The sequence below is a fragment of the Blennius ocellaris genome, assembly GCF_963422515.1.
Source record: "Blennius ocellaris genome assembly, chromosome: 10".
Taxonomy (NCBI): domain Eukaryota; kingdom Metazoa; phylum Chordata; class Actinopteri; order Blenniiformes; family Blenniidae; genus Blennius; species Blennius ocellaris.
In genome coordinates, this window is record NC_137659.1 from 6,380,120 (window position 1) to 6,399,739 (window position 19,620).

Here is a 19,620-nt window from a genome sequence, read left to right on the forward strand (position 1 = left end):
GGCAAATAAAGGCCTTTTCTTACAGGCACGGCTGTAATTTGTTTACAGTCTCCTGAACACGGCGCGGCTAAATACACTGGATGTGGTGAAGCTAGGACACTGTACCCATTTCCACTCAGAAAATGTTCTAACTGCGCTCAGAAAGTGATGAGTTTTCAACACCACTGTATAATTACGGCCTCCTTTCCCATCTTAAAATTAGAGAGGCATAAAATTGACTTGTAGGGCAGAACTCTATTAATATTACAAGGAGCTATATCACTCCAAAGTTTGATGTTTGGCATGTTTTCACCGACTTTTTTTTTTTTAAACAACTGCAGAGGCTTTGAATCCTTGCATATTTCTCGCATGACCTTTCCAAAAAATTACTTTTTTTTCCCCCCTCCTCCTCCTCCGATATTACATGTTGGGAAATGAGTTGCTAGGGGACTTCAAAAAACTTCTGGGCTGAAGGAGTCCCTTTCTAATTCAGACTCTGACAGAGGAGGACTCTTGGTAATGATGGGGCTTTTGATGTGGTACCATTAGATAACATTCCTCTTTTCTGGAGACAGGTCCACTGTCTCCCGACGGACACGGGGAATGTTCTCCAGTGAAGGGAGGCAAGAAAAAAAAAAAAAAAAGTATACCTGAGCTTCTGCTCCTTATTTTAAGGAATCTACTTGAGTCACAGGGAGAGCTCTGCAGATACCGGTTTGACATTTGGAGTTTGTTTTAGCTTTTCACGTAGGAGGTTTTCAGAGAAACTTGAGATGGCTCAGATAAGCTGGACTGTTTCCCCTGAAGCTTGTTATTTGATTAATACAAATGACTGGAAACTTTTGGCTTTTGTAGTTGAAATTCCGAGCTTTCAACACACACTTTTATTCTCTGTGTCGAAACGGGATGGTAATGTGAGAGGTTTGATTTCCACTCCATAAAAAGGAAGCTTTTGCGCTTGCACGAAATGTTGTCTCACCGATGTGACCTTCAATTATTTGTTTGTGTAGTTTCTTAAACCCAATTGGTGTTCACATGAGAAAGAAGCCACGTTACTTCCAAGTGAGTCTCCACTGCTCACGCAACATGTCAAAGCACGAAACTTTTCATTGCACTTCGATTGACAGGCTGAAAATACCACAATAACAAGTGAGAATACAAGACAAGAATTGAAATAGTTAAAGGCAGTTATGGAATTTAGTGAATTAAGGCCCCGTTCACACGATACTTTCAACAGAAAAAATAAAACCTTTGTTGTGTTTTGGGTGTCGTGTTCATACGACAGCAGTGGTCAGAGCCGCTGAAAACACAACTATGTGCTCCGACTCGTTGTGGTGTGAACAGAGGAAAACGCAACTTTCTTGACACACTCCAGCTTCATCTCTGTATAAATGAAAGAAATGCTGCTAATGCTCATGTGCACCACCACTGTAGTAAATAGTTCTTCTGCACATGCTCAGTATATGGAGTATAACAACAATGTTTGCCTCCAGAGTGTCATGAATCCTAGTCCATATTCTCCTGGGACTCACCATAATAACGATTCAACTTGGTCGTCTGTCCATACGAATGTTAGCGTACTCCCATTGTTAATGTTTACAGCATATTGTTGCCTGCTGCATGTGTAAGGTTTTCTTACAAAAACAGCCAGTCACGAGTGGCCCTACATGAAAATCGCAACGTTTTCACTGTTTCTGCCATTTTGATGCAAAATGGTGTTTCTGAAAATGCAAAAGCGATGCATTTTCACAGGAACCCTTGTGTGAACGGGGCTTAAGGCTTCAGCTGAATGCAGCTTGTGCTGGTTTTTAAGCTCGAGCAAAACCAGTTGCTAAAAGCGTACAACATCACGGAACCATGTCACTTTTCTCATCACCATTAAGCGTCACGACACGGCTTTGACACCACCTTCGTCATTTCTCGATCTGAGTCATTGCATTTTACATTTTACATTCTCATCAAATGTTAACAGCGTTCAAAATATGAAATATTGCCCGGCTGCGGAGAAGTGGCGGCACACTGCATTCAAGACTGATGTTGTGAGCTGAGATGTCTTTTCTGGCCAGCAGTAGTTTATTTCATACATCACAGAGACAAGCACCATTTACCTGGACATTTACTGAGGCGGTTCTATTCAAGGAAGGGAAGGGAAGGGCGGGAGGGAGGGGAGGGGGGGGGGTGTGGGAGGGGCGGCCAAGGTCAGAACATTGGCATCGTTACCCATGTAATGACTCATTGTTCACCCTCGTCATCACTCTATACTACCTCACTATAACGTCAGAGCCAGCGCACCGTCCACCACAAGACAGAAGGGATGGACGTTACAGAGACAGAAATAAAAGAGAGTGGGAGGTGGGGGGCAATATTTCTCCATCACGCCTCCCTCTGGTCTCAGAGACTCTGCATCATTATTTATCCATACAGGTCAGACCGACACACTGTTGACGTACTCTCTCCGACACACACACACACACACACACACACACACACACACACACACACACACACACACACACACACACACACACACACACACACACACACACACACACACACACACACACACACACACACACACACACACACACACACACACACAAAAAGAATACACGTGAAAATCCATTTTGCATGAGAGGCAATTTGTTCAAAGCATCAAAGTGACACAAAGAAGACTTGTAGCTATGGTTTTCTTGTAATTTGACATTGTGACAGTGGGGCGACAATAAAGCAGCACAAGCCTTTGTTCTGTGCGCACACACACACACACACACACACACACACACACACACACAATGAGGAATGGCTGAGCTGACTTTGGGCCAGTATGTAAGTCTCAGTGGTGTGACCTCTCGGGCAGGGGCGTGAGAACTGCGACGAACAAAGGACGAGGCTGTTACAGCGTGACAGAATTACAGAGTGACTCCAGACTCATGACTGCAAAATTGCTAAAGCCCTCGCTTGGCTTATGTGAAAACATGTTTTTGAAACTCCTCACAGGTGAACACCCCCCCCTCCAGGAACAGTGACAGAATGTTTGGTTTTTTTTTTTTACCTGTAAAAGACTCATCTTTGTGCTTGTGTGGAGGTGTAATGGTGTTCGTTGAAGCACCCCCCCCCCCCCTTCCCTCTAATTGAGTGTACATTGACCACAAGTGAAAATGTGAGTGTGTTGTCTCAAGTGTAGTGCGCTGCCTTCACCCATAATCAGCTGGGATCGGCTCCAGCCCCCTGCAACCCTTAATTGGATAAAGCTGTATAGAAGACGGATGGATGGACATTCTTCTTTAATAGCACTTGGCAGCTTTCTTTCACTCAGAAAGTGACTGCCAGAGTAGTTGGCCAAAAGTAAATAAAAATAAATAAATAAATAAAAACGTATTAGGGTTAGGGTTATTTCAGGCATGTTTTGCATTTTGAAAACTGGCTTTTTGCACTACATTGTCAGAAAACGATGCAGTTATCATGTTGGGTCATTGGAATTTGTTGGCGTTTGTTTTTGTAATGAAATGGCACACATGTGCGCATAGAGAAAAACACTAAACATTTACAATGGGAGTACACTAGTATTCGTATGGACAGACGTCCAACTTGGATTGTTATTACAATGACTAAACTATAAAACTAGAAAGTCCTCGGAGACTGGGAGTCATGAGGCAAACATTATTCTTATTGTCCATCAACTGAGCATGTGCAGAACTATTTACTACAGCTGTTAGCAGCATTTCTGCCGTTTACATGGAGACAGAGCCAAAAAAGTTCAAAAAACTGCATTTTATCAGCCCCGAGCACCATTGTGGTATAAACAGACAGCCAAAACACAATGGAAGTTTTGCATCTCCACATGGAAAATCTGTCACGGAAATGGTATAAAAGTTTCCCATCATTATACAAGAAGTTGCTAATACAACATATTAAAAAAAAATCTCCGGCGGTGATGCACACAGTGTAATGCACTCCTGAACCCGGGCGCTTTCCTTCACACCGTGCAGACTTTCCCTCAAGAGCCCCTGCGAGCACGTGTAATGCTGAACTGGTGTGACTGTCATAATCCATATTTTGCAGGATTGGCATAACAAAATAAAGAGCCAGTATATGAAATAATCATAATTAATGCCCGACCTTCCTTTGCTCTGCTAAAACCTATAATCCAGATCGACTTAGTGCTATAATGACTTCACCATTCCCGCTGCCTCTCTGGACGGGTGGCGCTCAATCCATTATGACAACTTCATGCAGATGCAAAGTCACATGTGCTTCAGAATGCAAAACGAAACCTTTTTTTTTTTTAACACCACATTAAGTCTATTTTTTTTTTACTCGCTGAAGGTTGACCAAGACGTGACATGTTTTTCAGCATTTTTTTTCCCTTTTCCCTTTTAACGTCTCTCACATCTTCTCGCCACTTCGACGGTCCCGCGCAGGCATGGCGGGGCCTCCTGGTCACTTTCTCCAGATTTCCTCTTTTGGTCCGAGACGGAAACATGCTGCACTCCTCTGTGACACTAAATTCTCGCACCTTCAGGCTACCTGTGGCCCATTAAGGAGTAGAATCATTAGTCTCCATCTGTTTGGTGCCACCCCAGTGTTTTCTTACGCCGAGTTGCTGATATGAACTTGATGTATTGCTCGGCGACAAACAATAGTCTAAAAATAAAGCGGGGATGACGTCACCGCTCCGTGAGGGTACACGCGTTTGTGCCCCGGCGTGTTTGTGTCCGCTAATATGCACCATCGTGTGCATGCTTGTTAGTTTGCATGCATGTTTGAAGGCGCTCTAAGTCTTGTTCTTCCTCGGGGTTCTGGTCGACTTATTCTGATTAAACATGAAGCCCGGTTCTGCTCTTCTACGGCCTTTCATCAGTGCGATAAAGTAAAACAGAACATTGTTGACAGACTAAATAAAAAGTTCCCACAGAGTGAAGCAATTTTTTTTATGTAACTTTCTTCTTTTTTTTTTTTGCAATTCGATGCATGCTAATAAATGCTGAGTAATACACTCTCATGGCTCAGTAAGCTGCATCCAACAAATTCATGTCGGAATCATGAGGATCATTCTTATTATGTACATTTTAATCTGTCTGAACATACACTGCAGTTATTGAGGGTAAACCGACCACAGCAGCAGAGACAGGAAATACACGTACAAGAGTTTTATAATTCACTTGGGTAACTTCATACTTTTACTACCTACATTTGTTCAAAAATGTATGTAAAACCGTTAAAATGAGTTCAACAGAAAACTTGTTTTTACTTTGACAGTGTTGGCAATTCACTATTGCTGGTTTCAAATTATTGTACTGAGAGTTTTACGTTGTAATCTTGGTTATCCTTTCCTCAATACAATAATGTAATATTGGCCGAAAAAGTAATATTTGTGAATATTGTAATCATTTTAATGAACGTAACAAAGCCAAGAAATTACTGATAAAGTAATGAAGAGAGAATGTTGCTGAATATGGATAATCAATAAATGAATATGACTCCTCTGCCTATTTTTCAAACGCAAAAAAAAAAAAAAAAAAGATTTGTGTCCAAGAAATGCAATTTTTATCATTATAACAATATTGGCCGATGTTATTATTACATTTCGAAAGGATTTTTTTTTTTTAAAGCTACTTCATTCATGTAATTAGATTATTGGTGAAATGTTATCATAATAATGCATCCAATGTATTATTACCTTTTAAAATTAGACAGGTTATTACATTATAGGTTGTTACACACGGTTATTTTAAAATCGATAACTATGCAGTTTTGACACTTTGGTTAAATCTTGATGTTGAGTATGAGAGATCCCGGTATGAAGTCCTGGTTGCATCTGGTGCAAGAGCTGGTCAAATCTATAGTCAAGTTTTTTTTTAACTTGGATGCCTTAAAAAGCTGCAACGTTGTCATGTTCAATCAATGACTTAAATGAGTCTTTTTAACTGCAATTAGAAGTTCAGGCTCCATTGTTCATAGATAATTCTACATTTACAAAAACAACCCGGGACCATCCTGCAGGAGCCCACATTCAGAAATATAGATCTCCCACTGTTTTCCTTGCCAAAGGTTTGACGCGGACTCCAATTTCACCAGCTCCTTGCTTACTTTGGCCCGCTGCCATTTGACTGTGAGCAGGTAACGTGAAGAGGCCTGCCAGAGCTTGTAGGGCGAGAGCGGCTGTCCTCGGTTTTTGTGAGACCAAAAAAACATGAGCTGGAAGTGGATCAATTCAACATGGAGGCGGAGACTTCTGTTGGTGTCAATACCAGCAACTTTCACATCATTAAGATGGCTGTTTACCAGGGAAAACACCGAAAGATCAAGCACGGCTTTTTACTTATCGAAGGCGTTGTTTATCATATGTGAACTTTGTGTGACGATGAACTCAGCTACTGCTCCAGGGTCACAAAGAGGAACAGTTGCTAATGATTACAACTACTGCTCATCTTTATTTACCAAAAATGATCGAATCCAGTGTCCTTATTGGCCCTCTTGAGCTGACTGTGTGAACAACGTCAGGCGTTTTCAGTGAAAATGGAAAACCTTCGTTGGGTTTTGGGTGTTCATTTACATGACAACGGGGCTCGGAGTCACTGAAAGGTGGAGGAAAACAACATTTTATGAGACGATTCTACTGCGCATGCGCACCACAGCTGTTGTAAACAGCTCTTCTTCACACGTTTGCCTCCATCGTATCATGACTTCCAGACCATATTCTCCTGGGACTTATAGACAGAATAGATTTATTGTTGACAGTCACCTATAATAATGATCCAATTTCACCGTATGTCCATACAAATGTACCTATGTACTCTCATTGTTCATGTTTATAGCATATTGTTCTCTGCGCATGTGCAGCAGCAGCACTCACTAGTGGCCTAACATGAACACCACATGGTTTTAAAAACGTTGCCGTGTAAAAGCAAAACATTTCTGGAATGAAAATGTGTTTTCAGTTGACAGGCTGTTGTGTAAACAGGGCCTCATTCACATTAAAGCGTGTTTGTTTGTGGCAGCAACAGCATCCTCCAGTGCAAAAAGAGTGGCCAAGAGAAAAAAAACAAAACTCTCTCTGCACTCATGAAAGTCCCTTTGGGAAGATTACGCAAGCCCAGTCGATGGTATCACCGAATCAGCATGGACAGAGAAAAAGGGAGAAAAGGATAGGGTGGGTGTAAGAAAGATGGGATTCAAACATTTGAATGAGAAGCGATCTCATTTAATGCCACTGTAATGGCAATGGAGCACTTTAATCCTCACTCTGGCTGGCTGTGGAGATTTTCGTCATCTTTTTTTTTTTCTTTCCTTTTTTCAATGAAATCAACTCCAGTGGTGACGAGCATCCACACAACAAAATTACAATCAATTAAAGAGGACGTTGACGTTCATGGCTCAGCGATGTGGAAGGCTGCGCAGGAGGAGGTGAAAAGCCTCCGTCTATCTGAATCATATACATTGGGCCTGCGGGCAAGGAGGACGACGTCCTCGGAGGTTAAGCCGGCTCCCAGATGTGGGGCGGGGGGGGGGGGGGGTTTCCCCTCCAACATCCCAAGACTGTTCACATGTTCATCTAACATCTTTTTCCTTACAGTTCAGAGGATTAATGGGAATTTACTCATAAACACTCACGGACACTTCCGAGGTAGACTCCCGCTCAGTTCAGATAATTAGAAAGGTCGTAGCAGGTTCAGGCCGGAGCTTGAAGTGGTGTTAATGTGGGCTGTATTACACTGACAACTGAGGCTGACATACATGAGATGGGCTGAATAATAATCCAGTTTCCCCCTTGAAACTGGCACGTTATGCCCGTCTTTGAAACAGGCCGCAGTCTGTCACACTTTGGCATTTGACAAATTTCACATTATCGGCCGGGCTCGGTCGAAAAGCGACATTAGAAACACATTTTTAACGGGATGTAAAGGTAACAATTTCGGGTTGAGCTCTCGTAGTGGATCACATTCAATTATACGAGCGAACCGAAAAGCTGAGCTGTTTGCCTGTATGTGTGCAGTTTTGAGTCGGCGGTTATCTTCACTGGGGATTCAGATGAGTCCGAGTGACTCACTGAAGAAAGTAAAACACATTAAAGCCAAGTATTTTCTTGAAATGTAAACAGATTTCTGTATTTTCTTGCTGAAATCCTTTTATTTCTCGTATTTTTTTACCTGTGTGGCACTGCCAATAACAGGAAACAACAGAAATCCGGCCAATTTGAACACAGGTTTGTATGACTTAAAAGGCAAACACTCGTGTTTGTTGTGGGATGTATTGGAATAAAAAGAAGAGGGGGGGAAAAAAAACTGGAAAAGAAGAGGAGTTTCAAAAAAAGAAAAAAAGAAGGTGAAATCAAGATGAAGAAGGAACCGGGATGGAAAAAAAAAAAAAACTTATCTTACCTTCAAGCACTGTGAGCTTGGCACTGGTGTTGATCTCGCCGGCGCTGTTAGTGGCTGTGCACTCGTAAATGGCTTCGTCTCTGTGTGTGCGCAGTGGCTGGATCCGCAGCACGGAGCCCGAACCATCATCGAATTCAATCACCTGGGAGAGCCACAGCAAAAGCAAAAGCAAAAGCAAAAAAGAAAAGAAAAGGCCAAGAGTGTTATTTTTAGGGGCCTCGTTTTCTTTTCCCAAAGATATTACACAAGCAAAAGAGGAAGAAAAAATCCATTTCTGCTTGCAGATTACGGCACTGTTGTTTTTTGTGTTCTCGACTTGAGGAAGGAAAAATACTGAATATTTGTCCGTTTTTTTGCAGCTTCGGTACTTTCTCAGAAACTTATTTCTGTGTCCTTCTTGAAAATGTTATCGCTTCATTATGGCTACAAAAGAGTGAATAAATGAAAATGTCCAGTAAAATACGGGCTGCGCCGATGACGTTTGCAGTGAACGATGATAAAGTCCTGTCTGAAAACACAACAATGATCGTCAGACGTACCGATCACGAGAGCAAATAAGCGGTTATGTTACAGAGGTAAGACGGGCCAGAAACAGCGGGGGCTCCCACCTCGAGGCCTTTTCTTCTGTTCATATGGGTTCAAAAGAGGAAGGGGAAGTACGTGAAGTAATACATCAAGGGTGCGTGTGGACAGAGATGGTGGAGCAAAGCAACAGAAGGGGAAGGACGAGGGTGTGAAGAGATGGAAAGAGATGAAGCGGACTATATAAATCAAGATGGAGGGAGATTAAAGAGAAGGGAGGCCTGTCTGGTTTCACTCGGAGAAGAGAAGAGTTGGTGTGATGCTCAATAACAGGGCCATTCATTTGGTGTGCTTGGGGAGTGTGTGTGATTTGTGTGAACGGGATGGAGTGTGCGAGCGAGTCCACGTGTGTGAATCCGTCCCGTCTCACCCAAGCCGTGCAGCGCCCACCTCTGTTGTATTTGTCACGTGTGTCATGTTTGTGCCAGGCGGGATTGTGGCTGCCATTGTGTGTGTGTGTGTGTGTGTGTCTCATATTGCCCACCTCAAAGCGCTGGGAGCTGACTTTCTTGCCTTTCTTCATCCAGGTGATTCGGGGTTTGGGCTCCCCGGTGGCTTGGCACACAAACGACGCAACCCCGCCCGAGATGCCCGTCTGGTCCTCGGGGGATTTGACAAAACTTGGCACGCCTGAGGAGAGGAAAGGACAAAGAGAAAAACAAGTTATTGATGGGTGAGGAAACAAAAGAGGCAAGGAAGTATAAAGGGAGGCGGTGAGGTGAACGTCATGTTCGAGGCGCCGCCACATCAGAATGCAAAACTCGGTTATCTGGTGGTATCGCTTTCTTCTCAATAAAGGCTTTCAGTGTGTGTGTGTGTGTGTGTGTGTGTGTGTGTGTGTGTGTGTGTGTGTCACTGCATCATTTCTCGCTTTTTTTTCTTGACACAGAATTTTAAACAAGGCAGTCTTTTTTGGCTCTTCACCCACAAAAGTGACACTTTAATCAGGTTATTTTGCATTCAATAGCCCACCTCTGCTGGATGAGGCACAAAAACAAACTCTTAACAAGGTAACTACTATGTTTGATTTCGTGCAAGGGTTGTTGCGATGACAGGTTTCTTTCAATACTGATGTAAAAATTGAGATTCAATGCTCTTCAGAAAGCATGAAAAATAAAGTCCTAGTCTGACATTTTTTTTCTGTGTTGTATAATTCTTTAAGGACACGCATTAGTTCCTGCAGATCAAATAGACCGCCGGCAGCAGAACCATGGGCATTTCAGTTTTTTGCCGTTTGCTGAAAATCTGCTTGTAGATCGTGGCCCCGTTTGCACGACAACACTTCAAGTGAAAATGCATCGTTTTTGTATTTAATTTTCAGAGAAGTTTGTGCTTGCACATCAATGTTTTGACGAAAACATCAGACATCCTGAAAACGATGTTGTTAGCCTGTTGGGCCACTAGTGGGTGCTGTTGTTTGTTTTTGTATTGTACACACACACACACACACACATGCTCAAACAACAACAGACTGAACATTAACGATGGCACACGGATGAGGTACCCATGCACAGCGGCAGCGTTTTCAAAAAGTGTTTTCAGTGGCTCCAAGCCCTGTTGTCATGTAAACGGACCCCTAAAACACAAACAACATTATTTGTGTTCACTTGTGGCACCCAAGTTGATTCTTTCAAAACCCTCTTCTGGAGTTCTCCGAGTGCATAAAACAAGAAAAAGCTTCCAGTTGCAGTTCCACTCGTTTGCCATTACGGTTCGATGCCAGCGCCACGCACAGAGCGTTTGTTCGCTGACGGCATGTCACAATGAGCGCATCTCAGGGCCATGCTATTGCCGCCACGCTTGGCGCTGTAGTTACAGCCTCGGATGTGCATAATCCGGGTCTCGGCAACGTGACACTGTGTTCTTATTACCGGCTCCATCAGCTCGCGTTTCATCTCCAGAGTCATTAAAGAGGGAGGTGGGGAACACCTAAACCGCAGACGAGCAGACTGCCCCATGGAGACAGGCACAGAGGGGTAAATCATTACACTGTGTACACAGAGGAGACGCCAGCCTTCCCTCGTTGAGCACACGCTAGGGAAAATCCAGCAATGGCTGCCACCATTCTAGTCTCTCTCGCTCTCTCTCTCTTTTTCTCTCTCTCTCTCTCTCTTTTATGTGTTCTAATATAACACTGGTGTAAGAAGATGCGGGGGTGGTGGGGGGCATTTTCTAGTTAGCATAACACTGCACCTCGTTCAGATATTGATAGAGGCTTTATCGCACATTATTGGAGTCCACCTGTTATATCACCCTGCTCTGCCCTAGCTGGGCAGGAGAAAAGAGAGCCGGTTGCTGGCTGTCCTTGCTTGAGGACATATCTGCAGAGGAGCTTTCTTCAAGCAATACAGCAAATACACAATAACATGAATACTGCAAGCCCGAGGGTGGTGAAATGCAGCAGATGTATGCAGCATATCTTGATGTGAGCTGGTTGGAAGGAGAAGCCGGCGCTGCCAACGCTGGAGAGCATCGTGTGGGAATTTTGGTTTTTGAGTCAACTAATCTGTTTCATGTGAAATTAATCCAAATTCTGAATTCATCACAGGCTAATTTGACCAAAAATAGTCTTCATTTTTACACATCATTTCAGAGCGGCTGAACATAAATTGCGCTGGCGTGAACTCTTTAAACGTGAAAGGATGAATTGACTCGTCTAATTCTGATAAACATCAGACTGAGATGTTGTTTCAATTCCTGTAATGTGCACTCTGTGGTCCACGTCGGCATTGCTCCATTTGCTTGTGATTCTCCTTGATGCTGGGCCTCGTACATCGGGGGCTACTCAGCACAAAGCTCTCTGAAGCGTTCCAAAACAAAGAAGAATCCTCTCCCATTGGTTTTCAATCACAAACACTGGACTAACCGCAATCAAGTAAAGGTGAAGAAGTACAAACACCACATGCAGCATTTGATCACACTAACATCAGATAAGGTATAAAAAAAATTATGATGTCTTCTGAAGATCCCCCCCCCAAAAAAACGGTTGGTTTGCGCAACACATGCCGAGCAGATAAAGGAGATCTTCAATGTGGGAATATGCATTCCTCCAGTTGTCTTAACAGGAGTATCAGACAAGCCTGGCTGCCGCCGCTGAATTAAGATAACGGCAGTGCAGTCGTGCTTGCAAACACACAGAAGCTAATACCTTCAGACTGTTAAAGACACACTGAGCGATACCATCGTTCACAACTTTAAATAGCAACAAAATTCAAGTCGCAATCTGATATTATTTCACCCTCGAATTATCAGATGAGTTCTCGGAGCACGTACCTGCCGTATAACTGTCTAATGAGCGTAAAAGATTAAAGCTAATTTGGTCATTTAAAAACAATCACAATAAGCTCGCAATGACAAGCAAAGGAAATGTTCTGTGGCGGTTCTGCGTGCTTCACAATTTACAGTAATCTAACAGTTTCAGTCATTCGCCAATGTGACCCGAGAACCACAGGCCCCGAACCCACCCGACATTTGGCTGATGTTTCTGTCCTGATTCTTCAAGAGATTTATCCTCCGTCTGCGCCGTTGGGATGCGACTCCGACTCACGCGCAGGTGGCGGCGAGATAGCCACGCGAATTTAACCCGATAACCATTCTGAGCGTATGCTTGGACATGCATCAGTGCATGCGGGGGGGGGGGGGAGATCCTCCAGACTTAAATATAATCAGCGATTTGACGTCCAAGAGTTGCCCGCAAACATCTGTCCACCGCGCTCAACTTTAAATTGATGTGAGGGCTTTGCACTGTGTGGCTCACGTGGGGGATCAGGCGGCATTAAAACACTTCCCTGCACATGCCTTCAAATTAAAGGACGTGTTGCCACAAACATTTAAGTCGAGAGATCTTAGAAATCATAAGGATTTCGGGGATAAAACAGGAAAAAAAACCATAACATTAATCTTCTTAAAGAAGCTAAAAGTTTGATAGCTGACCTGTGACTTTAACAGCTAGGCTACAGCGAATTCGGAGCCGTCCATCACTAATCCAGATCTCACCAAGCATTCAATCACGAAATCTCAAAAAAAGGTCCACGGTGACCCTAAAGCCCAAGCTTTCAGACGGGGTTAATAGCAACTAAAGGGCGGCGGCGGCGGCAGCGGCACTTGGTTTGTGCTCCTCCATCACTGAGCCTCCACTGGCGGGTGAGGATATCAAACCGGTGGGTTTGTCAACTTCTTTTCTTCCAGAGACAAAAATCCAGACTCTTTTTTTTCTTCTCCTCGACTGTGTCCCATTTTCCGGGCTGTCAGGCAGTTGTCACATGAAAACAATGGCAGGGGACGAGGTGGAAAACACGTAAGCCCACCTATGCTAATCCTCTTCTCAGCCTCCGTGTGCACACTTTTGAGCTGCACTTTGATACGTCACATCCACAACTTCCATCCTGACGAGGCCTGAGCGTGTGCTCCCTTAGCAACACGCAGAAAATGCTGTCGGAAGTGTCAGGCCAGTTCTTGCAAATGAAGGTTGAGGTTTTGTTTTTTTTTGTGTTGGGGGAGCTTAATAATTACCCCATATTTACCACATTTTGGAGCAAGCGTCTAATTACTAAACACTAAAGTTGGTTAACTTACTCAGAATCAAAGACAGATAAACATATATAGATCACTATTCAATCATTGGAATTGCTGCTTAATTACCTCCAGAAAGATCTAAAAGTGATGTAAATGCAAAACAGCTGTACACAAACTGCACCATAGCTGGTGGTGGTAACAAGAAACAAACACTTTGTTTTTTTCCCTGACTCGAGCAAAAAGCCTTTCATGTTTTAACTAATGAATGGAATAAATGAATTAATCAAAGCAAAAAGCACAAGTGGAAAAAGCCTCAATTTTGCCTTGTCTTACTTGGTGAGACTAATGGCTGGTTCTTGTACGCCGCCACACATCCTGATAGATATTAACCACATTATCAAACACATGGTAAGGTCATTAGGGAAATGAATGCAAACCCCTTTTAAAGCCTCAAAAACTTAATACAAGAGGCCCGGTGTAATCTGGGAGCACTTACCAGGGGTAATTCAAAGTATTTAGCACTTCTGCAGACGCGTGGAGATTCGGTGAGAATCGTAAACCTGCATTTTTGTGCTCCCTGCTAATGTGGAACTTGAATATGACCCCACATGCGGGTTTTATTGACAAACTGTGTTTCGATCCTGAAGGAGCCTGAAGGCTGCTGATTGCTCCATGTGAGGGGAGGGATTACGCAGCTCCGCTCACTTAACCTGCTGCCTGCAGGAGTGTCTGTGAGGTCCGGGGTCGCAAGAGGGATGAAAGGCGTCGCTTCGGTTCTCACAGTACAGACACATTTGTTGGATTGGGTGATCAGGTACGCCTATCAATACCTGAACGGTAAACAAACATTGCAAGAGACATCGTAAAGTAAATGAACATGAAGTTCAGACAACAGAAGTGCTCTTGTAGTAGGAAATGGATTCTTAAATTATTAATACGTATATTACTGCTCTGTCTGTAACACGGAGCGGCGTTACCGTAATCTCGAACGAGCATGCCGACGACCGACGGCTAAGTGTGCTTTGCGTTGGCTGATTCTGTTGGTTCTCCCTGAGCATTTACACTGTTTTCCTCCTCATTCTTGCTGGAGCGCCTCAGAGCAGGGCTTGTGATAAATGCAGAGACAGCAGGGAGAGTCGCGCAAATGGCACTTGTGTGGCTAACAATTAGTGTATTCCCAAGCCTGCCAGAGTGCCCAATGAGAGCTACTCTGTAGTGTAGAGTATCAGGGATCGATATGTGCACGGCAGAGAGAAAACCATTAATTCTTATTAATAATGGATTAGCAAGTTATCATTTTCATGAGGCAACACTTAGTGGAAATTTGTCTGATGGCATCAGCACGGGTTGTTTTAATGGAATACTTCCATTAAGGTCTTTTCAGGCCATTAGCAGGCAACTTGTTTGCAATTAATTCCATATAAAGCTGCCTCCCCTGCAAGTTATTTACCCCGATAAAGTCAACTGCACTTCAGGCTGTTTGTTTAAACCAATAAACATCACGTTTGCTATCTGCACTTCTGTTTCACAGCTAAACACCGAGGAGCGTTGTCTGGTGAGTTTGACGTTAACGCTTCTCTTTGCCAAGGTTTTTCACGTCCAGATGATTTATTTTCTATTAAAAACTGGTAAAATTCTGATTAAAAAAAAGCTGAAGTGCCACTGTCAGTTTTGAAGTATCAATTAACACTGCAATAACCTCCAGATAAAACATAATTGTATATATTATGTATTAATAGGTATACTATAAAAAAAGTAGCTCAAGTCTGTAAACAGGTTTTTTCATTCAATTACTCCAAATTATTAAATACTATTTGACATCAGTAACATCACATTTCTGTCCTTGCAGAGATCTATGGGTTAATCAAAATATCTCATACTATCACCTCACACAGAGAAGACATTAAGCCCAACCCTCAAACAACCTCTCTATGTGTTTCCATAGTTTCTGCCAACTGCTTCAGTTTCTCCATCTCATTTATAGTCAGTTCACGCAGCGTTCGCTTATGATAAAGCAGAGAAGAGAAACTTTTTTTTTTTCTCCCTTCCGCCGAACGATAGTGTCGCAGCTGAAGATTGATGGCGGTTCGTGAGCATTATCGGGACTTAAGTGACTGATGCGATTCGCCGTTGCTGAGATACTGTACTTAAAGACAAAATGTCTCAACCTATAGAAGAGGGAAGAAAGGAGGGGAAAAAAAACATCAAACTTTGAAAACCCCACGGACCACAAAGACTGCCTTTCTATCAGGCCTTCCAGCCTTCTCTGAATTATTCAAGACAGTGGAGAAGAAAAAGAACTCTAAGTGCAATTACCCTTCACTCCTCTCTTCCCAGTGTGAGCAACATTAATGTAATAGCTTTCATCTTCTCAAGCCGATTATGAACGAGGGAGGCATCTCTCTCGTCTGCTCTCTCTCCTCCTGGCTGTCAGTCAATGTATGACATTTGGGGGGGGGGAGGAAACACAATGGTGACTGACTGTTAGAGTGGACATTTGAAGCTGCTGATTAAGAAACTACATGCTTCATGTGTACGCTCTGATAGTACTCCTGCTATCACACGACAGTCTGAGGTGTTGAATTACCTGAGGTATTTAAACTGGCGCCAATGCGAGATCTAGTCAATGATGACTCACGCTCCCTGACTCCTACCAACCCACAAAATTCCTTCAGGGAAAGTCTTTGCAGATTTCAGATAAAGACATGCACTCCACTATAATTTTCTTATTACGCTTTCTTAAGATTAAAACCATTGTTGTGGTTGTCGCCGCTTTAACTTGGCTGTTATAAAACACGAAAAAGCTGTAATGTGTATTTTACGGTTTCCTTTCCTCGGTGCTGGCATCTGTGAATGTCTCGCCATGTTATTATCTTAAAAAGCCTGATCAGACCGACGCGCGGCGCGGGCAACGAAATGCCGCATTCAAGACGATTCCTGGTCTCTAGAGAGCGCACTCTTTACGTCTGTGGCTCGAACCTACATGACAAGCTTTCTAATGCCTGGACTGAACTGCTCAGCTCGTATGCTCCAGCCCGGGGCAACATCACCTCAGGTGTTCACGTGTCGAAATGGCGTCATTTTGGGCCGTCGTGAACGTTTCCTTTTTTTTTTTCAAAACGCAATTTTGAAACCGAAGGGTGGCCATTGCATTTAAAAATGTCTGTGTGAGTACCGGTATCGCAAAACAAAATATGAGGAGGGAAAAGTACATTCTGAATGCAGCTTGAATATATAATAAGTATAATGCGTGGCGTCTTTGTAATGGAAATTCAAAGCAGTCTCTAAAGTTGCTCTGGGAGCCTGGAAGGAAATTCGGGGTTCTGCCGATGCTGCAAGGTAAAGTCCAACCTTGGCTCCCACCCTGGCATTAATAGACCAATGCAGGGAAAATGTTAAGTGTGTTAAGTGATCCCTGGAGGTGCTTGCTGGGTTATGGGATGGGGAGGGGGTTCAGCTGCTGCGATGGCTCCGAGCTCCTCCGGAGATCCCTTTTGGGGTTGGCTCATCATCCATCACAACATACCCCCTTGCGACCCCACTAACCTCATTAATTTGCCTCCCTCAGATTAGCCTCCCCTCCGAGACCAAAAAAAGAGCCCCTACCATTGTTCTCATCTCCTCGCCCACTCGGCCTGCAGATCTTAAGTAATTCAGCTCTCCACGAGCCAAAGCGGGGGGTGGGGGGGGGGATTAATTTACGTTACAGTAGAGACTTTAAACAACAAGAAATTCTGGCTATAAAGGTACAAACATGCAGGGTGACCACTTGCTCATGAAATAGATCCCACTTGAGATCCAGTCGCGTTGGATTCTTGTGTTTCCACGGACTGCGTGGGTTGAGGTAAATGTCTTTTGACTGCACCTCCGAGGCTGTTCCAAAACAGCACATAGGCGTAAGATAATGTCCAAATTCTTTCTTGGCCGTCTTGAATTTCTAACACCTTAGCTCCTAATGAATACCCAGGATGAGCCAAAATAGATGTACAGGCATTTTTTAATTCCTCCAATATTCCTCCCACAATATCTCTCAACCCAAATTAAACTGACATGAACTCTTCCAGTAATAGCAGATTATTTTAATTCGGTGGACGAGCAGAGAACAGCTGAGAGTGCAATGAGTAACAGTAATTACGAACGGTGAGAAGGCGGTGCATCTTTTGTCAATAAAGAAATGGAACTATATCTTTTTCCTCCATCTGTCCTTCCCTGGAAGGACACCGGTCGTCCCTGCCTATCGCTTGGTGGCACTGCCGAATCCAGGACACAGAGTCTGGGTGACTGCCTCCGGCCCTGCCACTGAGCTCCCTAATTAAACTATTAATCTCACGTCATTAACCTCCGATGACCCTTACCTCCCTCCATCCTGACACAGTGGCACTGGCTTATGAAAACAACTTCCTGTCAAATCTCCTCAACCTCGAGAAACACGCTTCTCGAGCACCTTTATCTCCAAGACATTGTTCTCACACAAAGCAGCTTTCTGCTAAAGCATCCTCAGAGCGCATTTTCTATTGTTTAGTTCTCTGTCCCCCCCCTCCACTTCTCTCTCTCCCCGCCTGCGTGATGCCTGCGGACCACAGCTGTGTGTTAACTGCATTACTCTCCGAGTGGCTCTCCAAGGTGGATATGGTTACTTTTAATTAAAAAAGAATCAATTTCTGCCCTTGTCAGATTTTGAACTGGGTGACCATATGGACACTTAAAAATACAATCCAATTTCCAGCCTCCCACCCCCCTTGCTCCCCCCATCTGGTCACCCATCTCCAGACCACTTTGGCATGTCCACTGCATCGCTCGGCTTCAGGAGGTTTCAAATCAACAGATCGTGTCTGTCAATGAATGGGATATTTATGTCCTGCATAAGAAGACGTCAGACAAAAGAATTAAACTGTGAAAAGACATTTCTCAAAGAACCGATAAACGGCAGGTCATCGATCGGTGTAAAATGCAGGATTACTAGACAGCATGAAGTTGCAGCATGAAGCAGTAATTTAATGTTTTAAAAAAAAGTCTCTGTACATGTATTTAGCTCCCACTGCTGGGAGTGAAAGTGGAACTCGGCTACAAAAGGGGGGCGTCAGTGGTCTTCCTGCGCCTCAACATGAAAAGCTGCCCGAGATTTGTAACACGGGAGGGAGAGAAAAGGGGAGGCATACATCAAAAGCTTATTAAAGCCAATGAAATAACTCACAATGACAGCACTACAAAAAGATAACCATTACATTTAAGTGCTGGGTATGTGCGACTTTGAGGCTGACCTTGTGGGGCCGGTGGCCTATTGTGTACTAAGAGGCTGTATGGGGAGCTAGTTGATTAGGTTGGGCTCCCGGGGGGATCAATGAGACGTCTGTGATCAGCACTCAGAGTAATCACGCTGTATTGTGTGCCCACTCAATGATGATATAAGATGAATGATGTCACGGGGCGATCGTGCGGATGAGTGTTGGTGGAGAGTTCTTGTAGTCGATTGTGCTGCTAAAATGTGATGAATTGGACCATCGGAGCAAACTGCATCACAACACCCTTTTCAGTGTAACCGTCACCAGTAGGCTGCAGGTTTTTTTTTGTTCTTCTTTTTTCATGTATAAATAAAAGGAATAGCCTGATGCTGCTCACGCATGTCAGCTACCTGTGGTTGCTTGCCTGTGCAGCTTTTTGAAGGGGGCGACAAGGACACCAGACTCAACCCGTGTAATCACAAACTTGCCAGGCACCCCGCCCATAATATCTGTCTGCCGTCTGCCCTGTAATACAGGAAATCCAAACCAGAACGATCAAGTTCACATAACTAAGGTTCATACAAATTACAGGCACCAAACATGCACAACCCTGCCATTAGTGGTAGGTGTTATTTTTGCCCCCTTCACTGTCTTATTTTAATTCTATGTCTGTTGGCTTTACAGTTGGGATAATAGCAGTTCTCGGCCTGTTCCCATGTGTGCGTACATTAAGATACAAGCATAGATTAACCCCACACCACAGCCAGGCTTCTCTCTTAAGTCGTGCTACACTTTGCCGTTTAAGATTAACTTTCTTTCCTTGTGCCTCTCGTGGATGTACAGTCCATCGCTATTGGGGTGTGTTAAAACTCTGCTGGCTGGCAATTAAAATGGTTGGCTCAGTGTCTTTTATAGGATATGATCTCTGAAATTAAAGACTT

General features: G+C 43.7%; 1 protein-coding gene across 4 annotated transcripts in view; it reads right to left on the minus strand.

Moving 5' to 3' along the window:
* ptprfb (protein tyrosine phosphatase receptor type Fb) overlaps positions 1 to 19,620 on the minus strand; it is a 189,074-nt gene that overhangs the window by 99,039 nt on the left and 70,415 nt on the right. For all 4 annotated transcript variants that reach the window (XM_080503638.1, XM_080503637.1, XM_080503636.1 and 1 more), the window contains exons 4-5: positions 9,427 to 9,572; positions 8,361 to 8,502 (exon numbers count right to left, since the gene is read on the minus strand). In XM_080503638.1, coding sequence (XP_080359764.1) covers positions 8,361 to 8,502; positions 9,427 to 9,572 — 288 coding nt within the window. The remainder of the gene's footprint in view (positions 1 to 8,360; positions 8,503 to 9,426; positions 9,573 to 19,620) is intronic.